This window comes from Scomber scombrus, chromosome 8, assembly GCF_963691925.1.
Source record: "Scomber scombrus chromosome 8, fScoSco1.1, whole genome shotgun sequence".
Taxonomy (NCBI): Eukaryota; Metazoa; Chordata; class Actinopteri; order Scombriformes; family Scombridae; genus Scomber; species Scomber scombrus.
The window spans coordinates 14330943-14354582 of record NC_084977.1 but is presented as its reverse complement, the minus strand read 5'-3'; the positions used below and the strand labels follow the sequence as shown (position 1 = coordinate 14354582).

The 23640-nt window shown below is 38.9% G+C and overlaps 2 protein-coding genes across 3 annotated transcripts in view; one reads left to right on the top strand and one right to left on the bottom strand.

Annotated features, from left to right (window-relative positions):
- Positions 1–214: 214 nt before the first annotated feature.
- Positions 215–12191, bottom strand: LOC133984382 (guanine nucleotide-binding protein subunit alpha-11-like). Its single transcript, XM_062423678.1, has 8 exons — positions 12065–12191; positions 11494–11656; positions 8529–8713; positions 7016–7170; positions 5129–5257; positions 3892–4021; positions 3177–3330; positions 215–420 (listed from the first exon to the last, which is right to left on the bottom strand). The coding sequence occupies exons 2-8, from the start codon at positions 11642–11644 to the stop codon at positions 215–217; spliced, it is 1110 nt and encodes a 369-aa protein (XP_062279662.1). The 5' UTR covers positions 11645–11656; positions 12065–12191.
- Positions 12192–19595: 7404 nt separating this feature from the next.
- Positions 19596–23640, top strand: part of LOC133984855 (guanine nucleotide-binding protein G(q) subunit alpha-like) — a 33792-nt gene continuing 29747 nt past the window's right edge. For both annotated transcript variants that reach the window (XM_062424343.1, XM_062424344.1), the window contains exon 1: positions 19596–20764. In XM_062424343.1, coding sequence (XP_062280327.1) covers positions 20629–20764 — 136 coding nt within the window. In that variant the 5' untranslated portion in view covers positions 19596–20628. The remainder of the gene's footprint in view (positions 20765–23640) is intronic.

Here is a 23640-nt window from a genome sequence, read left to right as displayed (position 1 = left end):
GTTGTGCCTCCCATTCTCCGGAGGTGAGAATAGAGCTGTTCCGTTTTTCTCCCCCGGCTTCTTCATGAGTCTGATGGTGAACTGGAAAAAAGAAGTTACATGCGGACCTTCATCATAGCCTTCACTCCTGCAGGTAAATAGTAGTCCAGACAGAGTGAAGAACCTCCACCGTCCATCTGGCTGTTTTCCTCCTTTTTTATTACCAAGTACAAGCTCAGATGACTCCGTAGTCTCTTAGAGACTTGAGAAGCACTGTGTCCTTGACATCGCTGAACACCCTGCGGATGTTATTGGTGTCAGTGGCGCAGGTGAAGTGCGGGTAGAGAGTCTTCCGCTCCTCCCTCTTGTCGTGGTTGATGGCCTGCTGCTCGTACAACTTGGAGATGTAGTTTTTAGCGTCCTCTGGGTCTTGCCTCTTACCTTTTACAGAGTTGAAAAGCAGGTGAAGGATGGAAACGGAAAAAAAAGGCAAACAATGATTTTGGGTTATGAATGAATACAATGGCTGATAGAAAAGAGAATTATGTAGGAGGGAAGACATCAGGAAATGTAACTTTCATTAAAACTCAATATTTGGATTAGCATAGAAAAAATGTTTTCAATGAAATGAAAGTGCAATTTATGTGTCAACATTCAGGGTTATTTGCACAATTCTCACTTTAATCCTGCATGTTTGTCACATGAAACAGAGAATACCCTTTGGGCAAGATTTTCTTGTGATGCAAAAGTATTATCAAACAAAATTACAAGAGAGGCTATAAATGCAAAAAGCAATCCCTCTCTACTCGCTGTAAAATCATGGATTCACTTTGTCTGCTAAAATGTGGGTTTTAGCTGCTGCATGTACAACACTCAGAATACGAAGCGGGGAATCAAATCTTCTCAAAGCACAAGTTGTAAAAATCGCTGCTAAACAATCTCATCTCAAAGCCTGGTTTGCATGATAAAACACTTAAGCATCACAACATCTACAAAAAGGCCCAATTCCAATTAAGGGTTGCACCTAATTATTATTGACATTATTGATTTAAATGTCCATGATTCTTTTAATTAATTTTTAATCTACATAATGTCAAAATATAGTGAAAATGTGCATCACATGTACCCATAACCCATGGCGATGTCTTTAAATTGCTTGTGTAGTTCGACTAACTGTCCAGAACCGAAAGACATTCAATGTACAATCATATTAAAAAACGGTGAAAATTAGAAAATCTTCACACTTGAGAAGCTGGAATCAGAAAATATTTTGCATCTTTGATTGATAAATGACTCAAATGATCTATTGATTATTACAGTTGTTTTTGTTGATTGACAAGTCTTTAAGTGCGAGTCCAATTCTCAAAGTTTCTCACCGTGTGAGCATAGTATAAAACTGTCAGGCTCTTTAACAACTCTATTTTTCAAATGTAGCAACAATGGCAAGAAGAGAAGCCACAGAGGAACAAAGCAACATTACTGTCTCAGCAAACAGTGGTACCAACTGCTCAGAGTCGTTAAGGTTAAATTGACATCAAGGAGCTTGACCCTGTATGAGTCATTATTTTACCTGCTAATGCTGATGGTAAACCACAGTGAGCACACACACACACACACACAGGGGGTTGGGGGGTGGGGGGGTTCCAGGGTTTGCAGGAAGCACAGTATCTGTCTGTGGTTGCCATGGGTAACAGTAGGAGAGAGGGTGGTGGTGGAGGATGGGGGCGTGGGGACTGTTAGGGCAACGCTCCACAGCCTTTCACACCAGCAGAGCTACAGGCTGCAGCCACATCATTAAGCACACCAAGTACCTAGAGTTGACTCATTTGTGTGTGTGTGTGTGTGTGTGTGTGTGTGTGTGTGTGTGTGTGTGTGTGTGTGTGTTTGGGTAGCAAGAGAAAGAAAGAAAGAAAGAAAGAAAGAAAGAAAGAAAGAAAGAAAGAAAGAAAGAAAGAAAGAAAGAAAGAAAGAAAGAAAGAAAGAAAGAAAGAAAGAAAGAAAGGCTATATTACTTTTTTACTTTATTACTTTTTCTCTCTCACATGATTCGACACTGTGATGAGAATACCAACCCTTAGGTTTTAACTTGAATACTGTTCTAATTTCTTGTTTTTAATCTTGAACTTTGAGTTGCACCTAAACGTTAAATTGGTTTAGTAATGGAAACCTAGTTTTTTGTCTCCATGCACAAAACTCATAGATGTTTTTGTACACACACATACCTACACTAGCACAGGACTTGATGTGATCAGTTTGTTTGTAGTTCGCCAATATTGAGTATTCTCATTACCGATTAATCCACAATGACAGATTAATTGTTAAGTCCATAAAATGTATATATACATATAAGATGTTGCTTATCATGAGGTGAACGTCTATAAAATGTTCCCTGCAAGTCAAAAGCTATGGTATTGTAAAGGTTCATTCTAGTAAAAGGTAAACAGAATGAATGTACGTGCAGAGACACACTTAAGCACAGGATATCAAATGGGTGGGGAAAGTGGGATGAGGTACAAACTAGGTTTGTGGATTAAAAACAGGAAACACCTATAACTGGTGATATGTTTTGGCATATGTAAATCTTTCTATAAAACGGAGATCTGTGTTTTTTCATGTCAGTTCTTCTGTTTGCAAATAAAAGGCTCTTCAATCCAATAAAGTCTGCTGAAGCCTCATTTTTGGCATGTAAAGAAAACAGAGTCAAGCTCAAACATGTACAAATTGAGAGGTTTCCATTTTGATTAAAGAATGAGGAAAATCAAGTGAAATCCTACTCCTATTGTCTATTCACATCGCCTTGGGAGCCAGTGGAAGTCTGTTGAGGTGCAGGTTGCCAATCAGAACAGAGTGGGCTAAGTGAGAGGGGGCCTTAAAGACACAGAATCTAAAACGGCCTGTTTCAGACAGAGGCTGAACTGAGGAGCTGTGTAAAGACTCAGTATAAGATTCATAATCAGTCTTTCTTACTTTTACTTTGAATCATGCAGGAATATTCCAGGAGAGTTCCAGGTTAAAAATATAGGCCTGTAAATGTACATGATATGTCCCCTTTAATTTGCATAGAAGAAAAACAATGAAAGCAGTAACTCAGAAAGAAGCTGGAACCATTTGGCATTTTTTCTAGACAAAAGACACTGTTAATTGATAATCAGAATTTTGGTCTATTCATTCTTTATCAACTAACGTGCACAGCTCACCTGTGAAGCTGGGGAAGTATTTCTTGAAGTCAGAGGTTTGGATTTTGTCAGCCAGGATGTCAGTCTTGTTGAGAAAGAGGATGATGGAGGTGTTGAGGAACCAAGGGGAATGGATGGTGGTGTAGAAGAGAGCAAGGCTCTCTTCCATACGGTTCTGAGAAAAAGAAGGGGAAAAAACCAGAGTCAGATATCACATGGCAGACTGTTTTGGGGTAGATAAAGAACTAGACCAATACATTTTTGAGAGGGGATTTCAGTTGGTTGTGAAAATGAGAGGGAAATGTGAGTTCTCAGGAATGGCAAAATGGATTTGGATGGCTGAGCAGGAATTACAAATCATGAGAGGGGCCAGGGGAAGAGGAAACAGTCCTTTTAAGAGAGGAGGGGGAGTTAAAGAGGGGTAGGGGGTATGGAGCACACCGGCCACTGTGGAGGTTGATGAATGTGTTGGCAGACTTAAAAGTGACTGGGAGAGATAAACAGCTTAGTGACAAGATAGGAGAGAGGTACGGCCAGAAGGCGACAAAGGGCTGGAGCAGGTGAGGAAGCAGAGAGACGAGAGGTTTTCTTGTGTAAGAGTGAGACCTGCTGGTGGACGGATGAAATAACAAACACAAACGTACTGTATATGAATATGAAAACAAATCTGTAAACTATTTGGACTATGAAAATGACCCAGTTTCCTCCTAAATGGCATCAGAGAGAGTGCTCTTACAATAGTCTCCCTCTCCTCCAGAACCTGGTCGTACTCGCTGAGGGAGGCCAGGAAGATGAGGGAGGTGACGTTTTCAAAACAGTGAATCCACTTCCGACGCTCCGACTTCTGACCGCCCACATCCACAATCCTGTCAGGGAAAGGAAACGTTTAAGGTAATATGACAAGACGAGATAGTTCTAATTAAGCTAAGACTCTTCAAGTTATTTCAACAATGACCAATTAAAGGTTAACTGCACAAAAGTAGTTAGAGTGGGAACAATCCTCCTTTAAAGCCTAAAATTGATTGATTGATTCATAATGGCCTTGAAAGTATGCATACATTTTCGCCTGATTTATTTTATGAAGACAGCATGGAACATGTAGGCTGTGCCGCTCCACCAAAGCATGTATATTTTGTCTCATCTGGTGTTTTGGTTGTATGTCTTTGTAGTGTTATATATTGGAGGACCATGATGGAAATGCTCTTTTTAGGCTTTAATGTGTTTTAACCACTGCTGTGCTGTTATTCTGTACTTTTTGTAACAATCAAACAAATTATATCAATCAGTCAGAACAAACCACACTCACTGTCACCTCCAGAGAAGGAATTCAAATTGGAAACTTATATACAAACAAGTCTGCAAGTATTTGGACTATTTTACATGTTTTATTGTTTAGACTCTGTATTTCAGATCTGGTTTGAAATTAAATTAACCTGCTGACTTTCAGTGGTAAAGGTGTTCACTTTCTCCAAATTTGGAACAACACAAATAAGACAGAGGACTTCAGGATTTCAATTTCTGCTCACCCAATATGGTTGGAAACCATATAAACAAATTAAGAGAAATCCTCTCTTTAGTTTCAGTTGTCTACACTTGCACTTCATGATTTAATAGCAGGTGTCAGTTATATCTCGTAGTGGACATTTCATTTGGGAACACAATGTCCCTTTTAAGTGAACTTTGGTCTTTGCGTGCTAAGCTCTGTCAGATGCCCTCCTCAGGTGTCAGAGAGAGACAATACCAACACATGTTCAGAATAAAACACACAGAGCGACACCTCACTTCCCGGTAGGAGCTTTGTGCAGAGGCAATCAGAAATGTGATCCTATTACGTCCGAACAGGCGTGAGCACACAAAGCCTCTGCGAGAGTCAATAGTCTTTTTTTCCCCCTTTCCCCACAGATTGATGAATAGTGTCGGTATTACATTCATCCCTGTGCCATGTTGGTCATCTGAGAACTAGCATTGGCCACCTTAGTGTGATGGTCTTGATGGTGAAGGCGTAGTCGTGGATGCCCGTGGTGGGGAATCGAACTCGCAGCACATCCTGTTCTGTGGGGATGTAGTCAGGGGCAGAGATACGGTCCAGATTACTCATGTAGCTGAAAGAGAGGAGCAGGGAGGGGGAAAAAGACAGAGAAAGTTTGATAACAGCTCAGACACAGGAAACAGGAACAGGAGGCCTCTAGTAAAACATATTGCCTGTGTTTACATCACATCTGTGTAAAACAAACTAAAGTGACATGAGGTATATGATGAATTATGGATGATAAAAAAAAAACTGTGATTAAAACAGAAGAGTGAATCCATATCAGCTCGTGTACAGGCGATGGCTTTATGGCTGGTGTTGATACAAGCTGTCATTAGCTAATGTTGACTGCCTGTCTCTTATCATGCACACAGCACGATGATCGAGCTGCTGGGCAAACACAGAACAGAACGGCAAGAGAAAACAGAAAACAGGCAGGCTGATCTGAGGCTTTGTTCTGGGACACATCAGATACTTAGAGTGTTTTAAATTAACATGAAAAGATCTACCTCACAACTCAGTCTGTAGGTTGTTGCAGCATGTTGCTCCGTACTCTTTAAGTTTTTGTGATCACATTAAAAGATGATTAATGTCACCAGACTCACAAGACAGTCGGTTGTCTGCCTGAAGGATGTCTTTGTTCAACTGGTAGTTTCAGACATGAAATGGATGGATACTGAGCAGTCTGTAAAGAACTAGCTCCCTCCAGTGGCCGCAGTGCAAAAAATATAAATGATGTATAATAGATATTCTAAATGGTACAGTGATAAATTGATGTGTCCAAGATAATGAATGAAGATAATGCAATAAAAAGCTTTTTTTGAGAATTATGTAACAAAAATAGACACATTTTCACATAATGACAAAATAAAAAGACATATGAAAAAACAGCAGCCAATAAGTTATGCTCTTTTTTTCATTTAGAATAAAATGACAATAAAAATATTTCACAGTAACAGAAGCACTTTTAAATCACTTGTCTAAACAGCCATTTTTGCTGCATGTCCACTGGTGAGTTTTGGTACAAAAGCCAGACGTGGCATCGCAAACAATACAACGATATGTCGCAACATGCTGTCTTGAATTTTTCCAATTCATATCCCATGCCTTTTCCTTATGTTTTCATTATTGGCTTTATTCTTGTTTGATAGCTGAACGATGGCACATGTACATGCATTATTTAGCCATGCTGACAGTTTTGATTTAATCTAACCCACCTGGATATATTTTCCTAATACAATAATCATTGATGGGACAAAGACAAATTACTTAAAAAAATTAAATGGCTGCTTATCTTTCCAGAAACTGTTCCCCTGTATAAGTCACAAACTCACTGTAAACAGTGGACCTACTTTTTACAGATTAAATAGTTCCTATAAAAAAAAGTTGACAGTGCTGTTTACGGATTTTCCAGACCAACAGGGACACTGTTTCTGGAAAGAGATGTTATTTTTTTGGCTGTTAGTGTTTCAAACTAAAGTAGTTTAGTGTTTTTGTAATTTGGGTGAACTGGCACTTAAAAATACAGTTACAAACTGCTTAATCATAAATCTTTAAATTTCATAGATATATAGTAGGGTATGATTTCTGCTTTTTCATAAAGTATACTTTGCCATGTTAGAGGTGTGTTTTCTTTTTTCTAAAATCACATTTATTGTTGCTTATCAGATGATGTCTTTCAAAATGCTGTCAGTCATAGATTTCTGTGTATCATCGTCAACAACATGCCCTGACAGGATTTTATCATGAAGTGCTCTCAGATACCCAACCCGGACGCAGGGTGTGGTTCAGTGTAGAGAGCTTTGACTTCCATTGCAACAAAGCTACTCACTACTCTGTGGAGTCCAGGAGCTGGTACTCGCAGCGGCGGCTGTAGCAGACCCGGATGCCTGAGTCTGCCCAGAGGCGGCGGATTGCGTCGACATAGCCCCTTTCCAGCTGGGTGATGTGCACTGTGTTTATATCCTGCAGCCATGTGGCGTAGATCTGGAGGACAGTGAGAGAAACAGAGTGTGAGAGTATATGGAGAACTCTGAAAATACTGAAAAGGTGTTGTGTGACATTAAACAAAACACTACATCGGCAACTTTTGAGTCTGTACCGTAAAAACCGTTAAATAGATGCACCTTTGATACAAATGTTTTTCATTTAAAAGTCTTATACACTAGTGTGTCTTATACACCAGTAAAATGCAGAAAGAGGTTGGAGCTGGATTTGGTTATAGGTCTGTAAAGGGCCATCCACACTAAGAGCATTAACTATAACAATAGCTATAACAATAATAATGATGTGAGCATCCACACTTATGAACAATAACGTCCTATAAACAGCAGTGTCAAGCACATGCTGCACACTCCAGCTGTGTGAACAGCTAAAGAATATAGATATTGGTGAGCTGTTACTGCTGTATGCCGTATAGAAAAAAATAAAATAAAACCAGGCGGGTTCACAGGCGGGTGCTGATTCAGTGTGTTGCTCAGAAGTATTTCAGGACACTAGTTGCTGTGATGTTTCAGCATTTAAAGAACAAACTGATGTTGAAGTGTGATGTGCAAATGTGCACAAATGACTAGTTTACCAGCTTTTATTGCACAGTGACAGGGAGCACAGATCTGAAGCCTAACAGATTCATTAATTTTGTTGTTTCTGCACTGCATGGAAGAGCGGATGATGCTTTGTTTGACTCTGGGACTGACACAGAGTCCGAGGACAGTGTGCTTGGTGAGCCTTACAGCGACTTGGGAGCAATATTTGCACACAGCGACAGCTCTGATGAAGAGTTTTTGAGACTGGAGTGAGCATAGAGATATACACAGTATCAAATATGTAAAGTTACTGTGTTATTTTAAAAGGTTTAATTGAAACTCATAGCCTAATCCAAACCCAGTCTGAGTTAAAATACTGGTCCAGTTCAGTTAAGCAAAACATTACCGGACCATTAACCATTAACCCGACACACTGTTTCAGGTGTAATATGTGTGTTTTGATTGTGTTTCAAATAAAAGTAAATTGAATAAGTTTTGGAATAACTTGTATAAACATATGTGTTTATAAATGGATAGCTACTAGTGCATTCAAATAAACCAGTCTTTAACAGAAAAGCATTTTTCCCCGCTGAGACCCCCCAAAATAGACTGTGATTTTACGTTGCAGATTTTCTGTGTAGGCCTCCAACATCTGCCATTGTTGATGCTGCAAACTTCTATTTATAGACTAAAACATGTGTGTATGTTTATATGCTAGTTTGTGTAAATATGGGCATGATTTCACAACTCCAGTGATGCCTGCACACCTGTTTGTGTGATCATATGTAAGTAGGCATGTCCATACATATGTGAATCTACCTCATTCTGCGGGTTGGAGTAGGGGATTCTGAGCATGGTCATGGCTCCTGTCATGGCCTTCATGGCTGTGAAGATGTTCTGGAAGATGCATTTAGCGAAGGCTTTCCTCTCCTCCTCTGAGAAGCCTCGACCGTGGATGATCCTCATCTGTCGGATAAAGGTGGTTTTCCCGCTCTCTCCAGTTCCTGAAGTCAGGAGAGGTAACAATTACCAAACATGCTTATATACAAAATATGATTCTATCAACAGGAAAGCTCAGGGGTAAGCACCTGTCCTTGATATGAATCTGCTTGTTTGTTGGTTTGGGCCTTTGTTTATTCATGCCCTACCTGAAACCTATGCAGGTTTCCTCTGGGTTTTCCAGATTGAAGACATGTAGGTCAGAGGAATTGAAAACTCTAAATTTCCCATAGGCACAAATGTGTTTGTCTAGCCTCCTACTAGGTAAGTGACTTACAAAACAAATATATGAAAGTGATTTAAAAATGATCACTGAAAAACACACAGAAGAGCTCTTGATATTTGACCTCTGAGTTTGGGGCTAAATGGACTAAAATACTTGCCAGAAGTTTGACTGCACTGGAAGACTAATCAGAAAAATTATTTCATAAACATTAAAGCTGCACTAATCAATATTGTTATATGAACAATGGATCCATTGACTATGTGTGATAGAAATGATCACCTGACTCTGCAGTTCCCCTCAGCTCTTTGGAGCGTTTTAGCATATTTAAGCTCATTGTTTTGGTTTTATGACCCACAATTTTACCATTTTGGTTTTGTTTGTTTGTGTTTTCATTTTCACTGCTTCTCTCAATTTCAAACCCCCTGAATGCCTGTTGCCCAGCACCAAACAGCAGACAGACAATGTGAGTGAGTCAATAACTGCATCTGGTTGGTGAACTTAGGGCAGCATTTAGCAGCTAAAGAGACAGATATTTCCCTCAGAAGTTGGTGGAAACCAAAACAGAGCTAAAAGGAGAATGAATATTGGACTAATGTTTATTGACTGGCCAGAAAATGGTAATGGGTTAGAGGTCTTGTGTTTTTCTTTGATATGTATGTAATAGTGTTTTGTTATTGAAAATAATGATTCACAATAAAAACATCTGAAACTGAGTTTACAGGTTATTGAGGTAATTCCACTGTCCCTAAGTGGCAAAAAAATCAATAATACTGCTTTACAGTGATGAACAGAGCACATTTTGAGATGTTTTAGAAGGCAATGCAAAGTGTAATTAAAAAGCCTGTCATTATTGGTATTATTCCAACCTGTTTGTTTCCTGCTGTAGCAAGCCAAATTATCTGCTATGAAAATTATGTCAGCAAATTCAAGTGAATGTATGTAGGACAGATGTTTTATAAAATATGTCTATAACATAATAGTCATAAAGCTGGAGGAGAAGTTGTGAGAAGTGGAGAACAGGATAATACTGTGAGTTATTAGAGCATCATTTTGCAGATAAGGGATGAAAAGCTAAACGCCCTTGAAGAAAACCCAGAAAACCACAAAAGAAGAACTACGGTGTTTGAACCAGATTTCACTCCACTAGAAGCACATTTTAGAGATGAAAGTCTAGATCAAAGGAACTATCTGATTACATAAAACGAAAGAAAAACTTGATATTCTATGATGAACCCATGAACCTCATTTTACTAATGCGTCAGATTTTACTGCTTCCTTTGTGTATGTATTTGTATTTATAGCAAAGTATCAGTTGTGCTTATAAGTATTTGATTGTTATTGTTTGTATCATACAAGAACAGAGAGGTGGACAGGCCACCTTCTCACACCACCTCAAACTGTAATTTACTGCCTTTCTCAAGACGACTACGTGCTTCTCTTTGAATCTGTATCATCCAGTCAGTTATCTGCAAGAGGAATCTAAAAATCTTGTATGTCTGCCAAACACTTTCCTGTAAACTCTCACACGGTTTTCAGGGAATAGCTTAATCCTCCTTCTACTAAAACTGCATTCAAAGAAAATGCTGAGGGTGTTTTACAGTCCTGTTCCCGTACACAAACATTCATTTTCTGTAACTATACCCAGCTTCAAAGGAAATCCAATATTATTGTTGTTTACTGTCACTCCATATCATGGCAGGGTTTCCCCCAGGAAATTATTCAGCAGAGGTGGCAAACCCCAAAGATCTTGATGCACCTCTTCACCTCATACTTTCAGCTTGCTAATAACAGACTAAATGAGAGATCTGCTCTGTTTCACTGAATGTTTACACTGTATTTAATAAAAGTGTGTTAGTGCTTATGATGGAGGCGGAAGTCTTTGTTTCAGGCACACTACACACTACATTAACAGCTGCACGAATGTCATATCAAAATGTTTCATATGATGGTGTCATATCACGATGGTTCACAGAACTGCTTGAACAAATGGTTGAATAATCAAACAAAAGAAAATAAATCAACACCTCTGATAAGTGATTAAATGTTAAAATCATTTACCAGTAAATGGCAGATGTAAAACCTAACGTAAGCATTACATGAGCCTGTAACCCAACATAATTTCTACTGCTGTACACATGAGATCTTCTGCAAAAAAACAAAAACAAAAACAAAACATCACATTAAAAACCACAGCTGCCAATAAGGTCTGAAGTCATCAAACCAGTTGTGAAGTGGGTCTGTAGGTTTCGGAGCTGTCTGTCTCCAGTCCCTGTTGTTTTTAGGTGTAACCAATCCCAATCTGGACCATTATCTTTATCCTTTATAGTGACACTTTAATATATGCTTTACATAGGTTTCTCATTTGGCCCCAGGCTACCAAACAGGCCAGGCAGTTTCAGTTTGCATGCAGGATGTTACTGCAAAGATAGTGTCATGTCATTATAATTTATTTTACATTATCTGCTCAATTAAGGGGTTTTTTTGCGCTCTTATGGCACCTATTGTCATCTAAGAGAGAAACAAACAGCTGTGTGTGGTGCTGTGTGTGCCATCACTGACCCAGCAAAAGGATTTTAATCTCTCTTCTCTCCTTCTTCTTTTGCTGCTTGAGGATCCTCTGAATCTCTCTGTCCACTGCCATGGTCCTCTTCTCCTCCTCAGACAAACAGCACACACAGGTGCGGCGGCAGAACTGCCAGCAGCCCGCCATGGCCAGAAAGCACTGAAATGAACCGGGAGATGAAAAATCAGCTGTAATCAGCCAAAAAAAAAAGACTGACAATAAGGTTAAATCAAGTTGCCAAATCTCCATATTAATGTCCGGTACTTTCCCCCCCTTTTTTTCTTTTTTTTTAACGTTCAACATAATTCATTGGCGGGTCGGGGTTTATTCTAACCCACCTGGGCCACCCCGGAAATCTTGCTTTCACACTAGCAGAAAACATAATCTCAGGACAGAGACTTTAAACGTTGTTTCATACTTTACAGCCTCTGTCAGTAGTACATAGACTACAGCCTTTCCAGAAATAGTCTAGATAATAAGAGTAACTTTCTATCAACTCGAGCGGATGTGTCAACGCAAGTGTATTGAAGAGAAGTTTGGAACTCAGAAAACAATATACCTCCTTACCTCCAATCAGTCAGTCACACTCCGTGACAGCGGCCGGCCACAGATTCCTTTTCGCGGTCCATTTCTAAATCCCTTGTTCCTCTCCACAGTTAGCAGCTACGGCACAAACAGGGTCATTGGTCAAAAACACTTTCCCCCACCACCTGCAGTCGACACGAAACAACCTGCAGCTCCAGAAAGTCTACCCCACCTTCAGAGGAATGCGCTCTGGGCAAAAAACGCATCAACGCAGGAAGTCACGAGAGTGAGCCTACAAAGTAAAAGTATGCTGTTGTTATGTTATGATGTTATGTTACATAGTTATTTTACAATTATACATAAAAGAAGCATTTAAATGATAAAACGGAGTGATTTACTGGGGGGTTTAACAATTGTAAAAAGAAAGAGAAAAAGTGAATACATTTATAATCATACTCAAGTGTCATTTTTACACACAAAAGTGAAGTTGCCTCGTTAACATCCTTAGAAGAAAAACTTTCTCCCTCACTGAAAAATCCAAATGTTATAAATATGTTTCATTTGAACTATATGGTCCCCATGCAGAAATTGATTCTCTGCATTTGACCCCTGCTGTACACACACAAACCAGAAGCAGTGAGCAGCTGCATGCAGCACCTGGGGACCAGCTCTTATTCTTTTTGCCATTGCCTTGGATAGGAGTATTAACCCTACACATTTCTTTGATGGTGGGAGGAAACACAGAGGCAATATTTCATTTCACACAGGAAGGGCCTAGTGGACCAAAGTGTCTCCTACCTCTCTGAAAAGTCTATTCAGCGTATGTGCACTGGAGCTTCAAGTCTCCACATCAGTTTTGCAGTGGACTGCAATTGGCTGCAAACTAATTTTGATGTCGCAAATTGTGCTCATAGGTACACGCCTTAAACTCAGATTTTGATGAACGCATGAACTTTCCCCCCTTCAGCAGATGGATGAAAAAACAGCCTTTTAGTGTCAAAGTCTGCACATACAGTACATCATTCTGGACAGTGAAGCTCAAATATTCTACTGTGGAAACAAGAATCAAAACACATTTTCGAATTTCACCATGCCTAATTATATATTTGCTGACTTTGACTCTATAAGGATGTTTTTCATTCATCAGCTGAAGGGGGGAAGTTTCTCTGTGCTCTCCTTAATCTTCAATTTAAAGGGTTTTCCTCCAAGCAGGATTTGTGGAAACTTTCTACATCAAATTTCCATTGGATACTGGAAACTTTTAGTTAAACTCAAATGAGATCTGCCTTTTTAATGAAGTAGGAGATGAATTGTGTCAAACACTTAAACTTTTGAAATTAAAAATATTTGCATTCATACAAACATTTGGATTCATATCTTTTTCAAGAAGCGAGAACAAATAGATCTCATCTCACTTTTTTCAGGAAAAACCATATCATATCACATCATATATGTATACCACAGATGATTATACAAGGCAAAGGATTATTATTATTATCATTATTATTATTATTGTTATTATTATTATTATTGGAAACATAAAGTAATTCAAAAAATATGACAAAAGACAAACAAGGAGTTGATTGACAGCTATTTTAATTCTAATCAACAAACACTATCGTCATATCAACCCACTACTACCTAAAATGCAACACGCTTTTTAACTGTAGTCCCTGATTGTTCCAACTACAAAACATGCATCACAGATGTGAGCTGCTTTACAGCCTTAAGCTTTTGTGTTGGGAAATTTCTCATTAATTTTCCATCAGCTTAAAAATGCTTAATGGCAGCATAGCAGTATTTTCTACCTCGCAGTATGTGATTCATTGTTGGTACTGACAACTCCTCAGTAAATATTCAAAGTAAATAAACTGGTCCTGAGCCTTACAGGTTGAGTTGATGCATGACATGGACACACATGATAGAATACACAGTGCTGTAATTACAGCCAGAACTGCTGCAATTTATTATATTTATTGTGTAAAATAAAAATATACACTTTTAAATACACCTTAAATACAAACGGCAGCTTTTATCCCAAATAAAATCCTTCCACAGTACTTTCAAAATGACTGACAGAGTGCCCCTACCCACCCCCTGTCAATGTGTGTAGAACAAAAATCATTAAAAAAAAATCATAAAAATTGAGTCTCAAATTTGAGATTATTTAAATTTCAATATTTGTGTATGTGAGTTTTATTTTGAAAGTAGCATTCCGGAAAGTGGCTGTTTATAATTGAATGTGGTTTGACAACATTATGAATGAGAGCTTCTTAGAAGATAAGGTTTCGGCTGTTCGGTGCTGCGGAGTTTCTATTGCTGTATGTCTGAGCGGAGCTCGACATCACACATGTTTTACCGAAATAACCTCTTTATTATATACTGACATTTTACATTACCTTGTGCCCAAAAGTTGAAAGAAGGACAACACATTTGGAAACTTTATTGATATTTTTAAAAGGGGTGGGGGGGATCAAAAAATCAAGTTATGAAAAAATATAATAACAAATACACACAAAATAGAAAAATGGCGATACAACAGAACACACACAACACAAAACGTCAAAAAGTCTCTATAAACTCTCTGCTGAGTTTACAAACACATCATGTAGGAATCATCAGAGAATTTCGCAGGAACCTTTCATAATGCAGCAGGTTATGAATCACCTTGTAAGTGTTTTCAAAGAGGAGATGAAGAGTACAACAAGTATTTGTCACTCCTTCTCCACGGCTGGTATTTGGATGTCAATCTTTTGTCTCAGCCCGCAGAACCAGTTTGTCCAGGCTCTCATAGTCTCATATTGAGATCACCTGAGCTAGGAATTGCCATGGAAACAAAGTGAGGTAAAAGAGCAAGAGAGGTGTGTGTGGGTATACTTAGAGGTGTTGTGTTATATTGTAAGTGTACAAAGGTTTAATAAAACCTTAATGTAGCCTACTCTTTTTTTCAGTAGTTAGCAATACCATAAGTTACAAAATGTTAATAAAGAGACATACTTTAAGCTTATTAAAGCAATCTAAAACAGTTTCTGCTACAAGTTAATAGATAGAAGTTTTTTTTAATCTCCTTCCATTTTTTAAAAATATTTACATGAAACTGATGTTGCAAAAAAGCTCTGTGTTGGGGAGAGGGGGGCAACAGGAAGAAGAAAGAAAATGAAGACAGACGGGAGAAAGAAAAAAAGAAGGAAAGGACGATGAGGAATACCACACAGTAAAAAGGGCGTAGACAGACAGTAACAGGATAGTATCTGCCTCATCCTTCCAGTTACAGGATTAGTTATCTGTGATGTTCACCTGCTGGCAGAGGAGAATCTTAATAACTAAGAATAATGCAACACTTTGTTCAGTCAGGGAGGCTCTGTATGTCTTGTATCCATTTTGTGATGAATCCTTACAGGCAGCAACAGTAACAGAGAGAGCAGCAGGAAGAGAGTGAGAAGAGGAGACTTTGTCCCCTGCTGCTGGGCTGCTGTGGGAAACGGGGACGATCAATGATTAATCTGTCAACAGCCATCAGAAAGTGTGATATACTGGAGACAGTGGAGCATCGCAGACTGTTTCTTTTCATGCTCCCATCATGTTACATCCATGAATTAAAACAAGATTACGCAAATAGCAAGTTCAACAACAGGACTCATTTAAAAGCAAACGTTTAAACAGATTGATTGATTTGTGGATGCACTAAGAAAAACAGAAAGATAGGTTTAAATCACCCCTCAGACCACTGTAACAAGAATAAGTCAAAACTTAGTACAGTATATGGCTGGACCATGTATGGTCAGTGTGAGAACTGCTTATATCTTCATTTCAACACATATCTATATGCATTTTGCACTGTGAAACTCGAGGAGCAGTGCTTTCATTGATTGTAATTCCACTGTAATTGTACATTGTTGACAGGTGAGAGTGCAATGAAGTAAATAACAAGTAAATATTTGTTTGTTGAGCAACAACAAAAAAAGAAGCTGCTATTCATTTGAGGAGGCTTGTGGCAGGAGTTACTAGTCCCAGTAAGATGTGGGCAGATCCGACTGTGATCTGATGAGTCAGGTCTAAAGATTTTCCTCATCATACCGAGCATACCAAGTACAAGTGGTTGACATCTGACGCACCTCAGTTTCGGCATTTAAGTTTACAGAAGTTCAGACTTGAAACATTAAAAAAAAAAGAAAAGAAAGAAAAAACAGACAAAACTACGAGCAACTTCATTCAATGTTAAACTTGAATCTACATATGTTTTTAATTGAATTAATTAATTATTTAAGATAGATGCTTTGACTTGATTGATTTACTCCACCTATTTCAAATGTCTGAATAAAGACATGAATGTGATTATAATCTCCGGTCAGAGTACTAAAAGAACATGACAATATTTTACCCCTAAAACATGTTTTACTGGACCTCACGCTTGTGACTACATCTCATGTCCACAAGATGTCACCTGGATCAACAAGATTGCCTGCCAGGTCATTCACTGATGGATTTAGACACATAGTGAGAGGGTTGTAATGTTATTGATACAGGAATAATGATAGAGGTGAGCAGCTAAGAAAGCCTTTGTAATCATCATCCTCCTCAGTGCAAAGCAAAACCCCTGTCCAAAGCTGAATGACATATCAACAGTAATAAACCATTAACTGACAAGGAAGCCTAAAAAGCCTAAAACGCTGCCTTAAATGAGTTTCTCATTTGACTTGGGTGGATTTTTAATGAAAAGTACAATTGAAAACAAGAATATTTCACCACTGCATTGACTTTTTCAAAACGTTTCAAAGTTAATACCTCTCTGATGTATGTGGATAGTTTTTGTTTCATAAATGAAACACAAAATGCGTTCTGCTAACAGTTTCTAAAATTCCAAATCTTCACTGAAGCCTAACTACTACCAAAACTGGATGTTCTCCAGCCCAGTGAGTAAATGTTTGCACTTCACTTATGACTGATGAGTTATGGAAAGTAACCACAGTAAGGATTTTTGCTCAATTAATAGAACTACTGGGTAACTTCACTTAATATCCATTCTGCTATATTCTTCTTCTATTCCATTCATTTCTGGGAGGAAATTCTTAAGTAAACGGTATACTTTTTACTTCACTAGACAACTATAGTTATCTATCCAACTATCTATCTATCTATCTATCTATCTATCTATCTATCTATCTATCTATCTATCTATCTATCTATCTATCTATCTATCTATCTATCTATCTATCTATCTATCTATCTATCTATCTATCTATCTATCTAAACTTATACTGACATACAAGCAAAACCAAGCCCCCCCGCCCCTCTTTTTTAAATGTGGCTTAAATAATTCAAGTTGACATGATGTTTGAGGACTGATTTATCAATCTGTCCCAGCATGCACTGGGGCAATAGATTCATGGACATAGTTCATGGACGTGGTTAGACTGTGGAGTGATGTTGGGTGTCCATGATGGGTGAGTTTCTCCTCACCGGACATGCTAGAAACTGAGGTGATATTCAAAAGTCTGCTTTGAATGAAACATTACAAGGGAATATTTTAGTTGAGTCTGTGTCTGGCAGTGTATAAACTTCATTTAGTATTTTATTATGTGCAATTAATTATTCATTATAATAATTAAATTGTGATAATTACACCGATTAATCACCATGATTTTAAATAACCTGCATATAATGTTAAGTTATGTTGTTGTAATCATAATTATATGAACATTTTTTCATCATAAATCTAAGAAATGAGTTCACATATGTGGTTTACCCTTATATGTCATGAGCCAGAGAACTGTCAATAAAACAGCACTTCAGCAGTTTTGGACTTGTTACTCAGACAGCAGATCTAGATGAATTGTTAAGCCAGTTTAGAAGAACCAAAAAAAAAAAAAAAAAAAATCCAGACTCATGTCAAATCATCCACAATCTAATATGCATAATCCAGTTATCCAGGCATAAAGAACAGGGCCCAGAAACAAAGCTATAGACATGATAGAAGTTACACAGCTTCCCAGGTGTTAAATGGCTTGGGGTCACGACTGAGCAAATGTGAAGCAGTTTTGTTCATTTCTATTTATACAGTGTTTTGTTGACTTGAACCTGTATCGTATGTGTCACGTTACAAAGTAAATACGAGCCTTTCTGTTTTCTGTCAGGTTTACTGGAAAACGCAAGACACTCTCCTTATCCAATCACCCATTACAAAAGGAAGGAAATTCACTTCAAATATTGACAGTATCTGTGATGCTACTGCTCTATTTGTTGACAACGTGTTCTTTTTGGGAGAAAGCTAGAGCTGATATGATGGTAGGATTGTAGGATTGTATACTTTTTGACATTTTTGCACTGTTTCAGTAACTGTGGTAACTTTTTGGAAATAAATGTTTGCGTTGCAGAAAGTAGTGGAAGAAATACTTTGATCTTTTATTCACATAAAAGTATTAATACAACAATGCAAAAATAAATAATAAATTAAAAGTATAAGTCCTACATTCAAAATGCATAAGTTGAATAAGTATTATCATATAAATCAGTCACACAGATAATATAAAATAATAATAATAGTAATACAACATGTAAGTAGCATTTTAATGTTGTAACTGATAACAAATGAAGTGTTACAGATAGGTAATGAGGTCCACTTTTTTGAGTAGTAATAAAATAAACCTAACTTTTTTGTGAAATATAGCATCATTTTTACCTCCTTTTGCCACCAACTATTATCAACATACAAGTTTACAGCGAACTGCTCACTTTGGTGAAGCTGCTAATGACTCATAACATCAACAAGACAAACTAGACACTGCATTTTGCAAGTTGCAAGCCAAAAAGGTTGGAAACCACTGGTTTATCTTCAGCAATGCAGTGTTTTCAAAAATAAAATCTTAATCTGAAAAGTAACTAGTAACTATAGTTGCCAAAAGTGCAATATTCCCCCTGAAGTGTAGAAGAAATATAAAGTAGTATAAAATGGAAAGTACTTCAAAACTGTAGGCTAGTTAAGTACTTGAGTAAATATACTTAGTTTAATTTCATTCCTGTTTGCAGACAGACATCTGAATATCTTTTTTAACAAACTTCAGGATCAGGTTTGTTGTCAAGTAGGTTTGCACGGAAAAGGAATTTGCTTTGGTGTTGTGGTGCAGCAATCAAAATATACACAAGGAGGAAATATAAAATATACTCAGAAGCACGTTCAGCACAGACTCATCCAGCCATGTGCCTCAAAGCGATTGGGGGGCTCTTTCATACAATCAGCCATCAGACTGTACAACACCACAGCTCCCACTTCCTCTCTTGTAGGCCTTTGTAAATTCCAGTGAAAGCAAACATCAGCAGGATGAGCAGCTCTGTGACAGATGGGCGTTGCCCCTCCAGTCAGATGTCAGACACGCCTCCAGAAGGAAGACTTCCTCTCAACCGAACATGGTAGTTTAACCATCCAGTCAAGGCCCGCCCAAAACGCCCACAAGCTCTGTTTTTATTTGCTGTGCCGCTGTCAATCAATTATATCCCAAGCGACGTCAACAGCAGCGCCACACCGGGGCTGAGGAGTGGGTGACGAGCCGAGGAGCGATCACCACCACCAGGGGAAAAAAAATACCAGGAGCGATAAAATGCACGGACTACGGGGTCCATTTAACTGTCAGTAAGACGTTTTCGCATTTTTGGGGGAGGTTTGAGATATTTTGGAGAACACTAGCTGTGTGAAATGAAGATCATCTGTCAGGCCGAGCTCTTTGATTTTTAGCCAGTTGGCTGCAATTTCAGGGATGGCTAGCTGAGCTAACCTAGCTAACAGTTAGCTTGCCCATTTAGCTCCCCTGGTCACTGGGTGCCCAGTAACTGCTCTTGAGCTCAATTTAGAAAGTGGTGGTTTCATTCGGATAAAGGTTGTCGTCCGTCGAGCACCTAAAGCAGTGAGCTAGCCTGTCTTGTCTGCTCGGTAGATGGACAGTTTGACGGGCACTCATTGTCACTGCGCGGGCGGACAGTGTTGGTTTTGGGGCGGCTAGGCTCGTACTCGGCCGGGCAACCAGCATAGGGATTGTACAAATGTGGCAGTGGCAGCCAGTAGTGTCCCACTATCTCCGGGACCGAAGCCGCTCGTTTTAAATTAAAAACGCATTTAAAAAAAAAAAGAGTGTTAGGCTTACGGGCTAACCAGCTACGCGGGAAAGCTATTAAAAAGTGTTGGCAGACTGCAAATCTTGTCACGGTTGCTCGGTTATAACGTCAGCAGCATTTAGCTTGCAAGCTAGTCAAGAGAGTGATCCAAACAAATTCTGCTGTTTTGGGACAGTGCATTAAAGACGATGGTTATTTGCACCGTCTGTAGTCATCCAAGACGTTCAAGGACATGTTGCACTGCAAATTTTCAGTGATCAGCTGTCAGTCCCTGTAGCCTGAGGATTTACATAAGACTTTGACTAAGCTGTCAAATATTTGACACTTGACAGCAGTTTTACCACCAAGAAGGAAGGCCGGATTCTGCAGCAAGCTCCATTATCAGAGTCTGGATATAACTTGTTGAAAACGGACTGTTGCTCAGAGGGGATTTTTTTATTTATTTGTGTGAGGTGTAGCCCTGCGCCCCTTGTCAGACGGGCTTTTCAGCTCATGCGGTGATGACTTTAGACTCCATGATGGCTTGTTGCCTGAGTGAGGAGGCGAAGGAGTCCAAACGAATCAACGCTGAGATCGAGAAACAACTCCGGCGAGACAAGAGAGATGCAAGGAGGGAGCTGAAGCTTCTTCTGCTAGGTAAGATTGCATGTTTCACACACTGTCTCACGTTAGCATGGCTGGATACTACACCTCAAACCTCTGATACACACGCAGAGCAGATAATGTATACGTTATTGATTTGGTTGTGTTGTGCAGGTTTCACATGCAAAACACTGCACCCACAAATGGCACATGCCATATAATCCCGGTCACCACAGGATTTGTCTGTGATGTGATATGCAAATCAAAATTCAGAAGTGGTTCACAAGCTGTTTTAAGTCTAACGGGAGCTAGCAATGGTAGACCTAAGAGCTCCATTCACCCAAGAATTCAAGCATACTTATTGATGTTTAATTTTTCTTTTTAACAGAATGAAATTTACACCAAAATTGTACCTACACTGGGTTTGTTTAAAGCTACCATAATCATTCATATTTTGTCACAGATGGTTATTTGGAAAGGAGAGAAGCATCTCTCCAGCTAATGAGTAGACCACAGCTTGTGTCATAGTTTTTGGTGTGCTTTTGCTGCTCTTTAATGTCAAAGCCCTTTGACATTGGCTGTCAGGGTGAAACAAGACTCAAAAAGTAACAGAGGCAGGAGAGTTGCTTCATTACTTCATTCATGAACATTTATCTGTGTGGCTTTGAGTGAATTTGACTTGTCTGTTATGTCAGCCTTTCAGCCTAATTTAATATTTCTGGGAACCCCCCTCCCTGGCTGCACCCCAAATCGAGAATAGCTGGACTATGATATGCTATTAACTCATACAGCTGGATTAGCACTCCTGTACTATTTACTGTGTTTTTGTGGCAAAAAGATGGTAAGTTTCCTGTAAATCAGGACTTTTTTTAGGGTCATAAAAATGTATGTGGCCATCCACTGAATTTAAAGATGATAATGAGTCAAAAAGCACTGAATTATATAACTATCAAGCATGAGTTCTTCTAAGTAAGGCTCTTCACAACCAACAGTTCCCTTGTATTAATACTCTCACTGTAGTCCTCTTTCACATCGCTGCAGCCTGTAAAATGAGCTTTTAATGATGAAAACTTGTTGGTTTTAATTAAGGCTGTTACGAGGGAGACAGTATTCTCTCGTCGTCTGGGCTAGAAAAGGCCTCCACTGAGGTGGCCCTCTCTGGGAAATAACTGTTCTCTGGATAGTAGGCCGTGCCATCCACAGACTAATTTTCATGTTTAACGAAGAGTAGCAGAGACAATGTGAGGTTTAGTGCAGTATTATCTTGATCTCTGTGGGAGAAAGCTGTCTTTTTTTGTTTGTTTTCCACTACGCAAAGTTTGGGGTTAGCTACAGAACTCCTTTACTAGAGCTTCCATGGATTCAATGTCATGGTAAAGGACAATTCAGCAGCTCAGTGGTTTACTGTCACAGGTGACTGAAGCCAAACTTTCTGGGTCCAACTCTCACTCACTCATAGGTGCCGCTTCTTAGATCACTAAAAAGAGCAAGATTGTAAATATAATTGTCTTTAGTTCCTATTTATGAGTATTGGTATCGCTGTCAGAACCTCAGGGGACGTGTGCTTGTTGAATGCTGATAATAATTCAGCAAGTAGAGTAGCATATTACTGGAATAGCTCTTCAGAAAGATTCATTAATAAACCCTGTAACTACAAAAAACATTGCAGAGAGGATCAACAAGTCTAGAGGAGGGATAGGAGCCCTGATGTCTCGATCAAGTTTACCAGCCTTGATCGCAATTCCAGTCCTTTTAGTATTGGATATCTAAAGCTATTTAGATAGTCATATCCGATACTTATATTTACATAACACCAGAGGATAGGCAGTGTTTATTTTAATATCTCTTTGACACGTTGGAAATAACGGATGTAGCCTCTGACTTTGGCACACATATTTTATGAGCCACTTAATCCAAGTTCCAAAGGTCCTGCTTTGAAACTACTGTATCGTTGATAAGCTTTAATTATTGATATGATATGAATGAAAGTTTAACTGAAGAAAGTGACTCCTGAGAAGAGACATCTCACTCTGCTGAAGATATTTGGGACCACAGAAACACAGCATTGCTATAGGGTGGAGGGTCCCTCCTCACAAATGGTCTTTGTCTTCTTATAGACGCTGCTTTTGAAGAGAGCACACAAACCCGACAACAGCCAAGTGTAATTTTACTCACAGAATAAACATTAACTTGCGACAGCTGAGCCGATCTGTCACAGTCAATGTTTGTCATTGTAAAAGGCGAAAGTGACGGTCAGCGACAGCTAAGAATGAGAAGCTGTTGCTGAGTGTTTTTGTAGGCTGCTTTTCCCAATGAGCAACAGAGAGTTAGTTTAAGTTCAGCAAATTTGTGTATTTTGCCTCACAGCGATGATTCTGATTAATTTTTCAAACTCTCTAATCTTTACTTGCGCATGTGAGCTGTAAATGCTTGCTCTGTATGCTGTTGTAAAGGACTCACAGGCTGAGGTGGACAAAACACAGTAGAGTACATGAAAGTAATAAAAGGATCGGCATTTAATCGGTCTCCATTACTGGCCTTTAACCCCATTTACACATGTGCGTCTTGAGCAGATTGGATAGCTTTGGAGGTGGTTGATGTAGAAAATGTATAAATCCATCCGTCTCACTAAGATACATATGTAATCTTAATTACTTCCAACTGTAATCTGTGTGTGTGTGTGTGTGTGTGTGTGTGTGTGTGTGTGTGTGTGTGTGTGTGTGTGTGTGTGTGTGTGTGTGTGTGTGTGTGTGTGTGTGTGTGTGTGTGTGTGTGTGTGTGTGTGTGTGTGTGTGTGTGTAACCTTTATCTCACTCTGAATTCATAAACGCGTTTCATCTGTATGTTTGTGTTGGGATGGATGTTTCTGGATCTGGATGGTTAGCTATCTAACTGTACTAATATTGTTGAAATTAAACCAAAGTCCACGC

What these genes read in the sequence shown, in the direction of transcription:
- LOC133984382 (XM_062423678.1), bottom strand. Translation starts at nt 11,644, where the DNA reads ATGGCGGGCTGCTGGCAGTTCTGCCGCCGCACCTGTGTGTGCTGTTTG. An exon ending in TGGAGGAGAGGGAGACTATT is followed by an intron (nt 3,331 to 3,891) that starts GTAAGAGCACTC and finishes TCTTTTTCTCAG; the next exon opens with AACCGTATGGAAGAGAGCCT. An exon ending in ATACTTCCCCAGCTTCACAG is followed by an intron (nt 421 to 3,176) that starts GTGAGCTGTGCA and finishes ACTCTGTAAAAG; the next exon opens with GTAAGAGGCAAGACCCAGAG.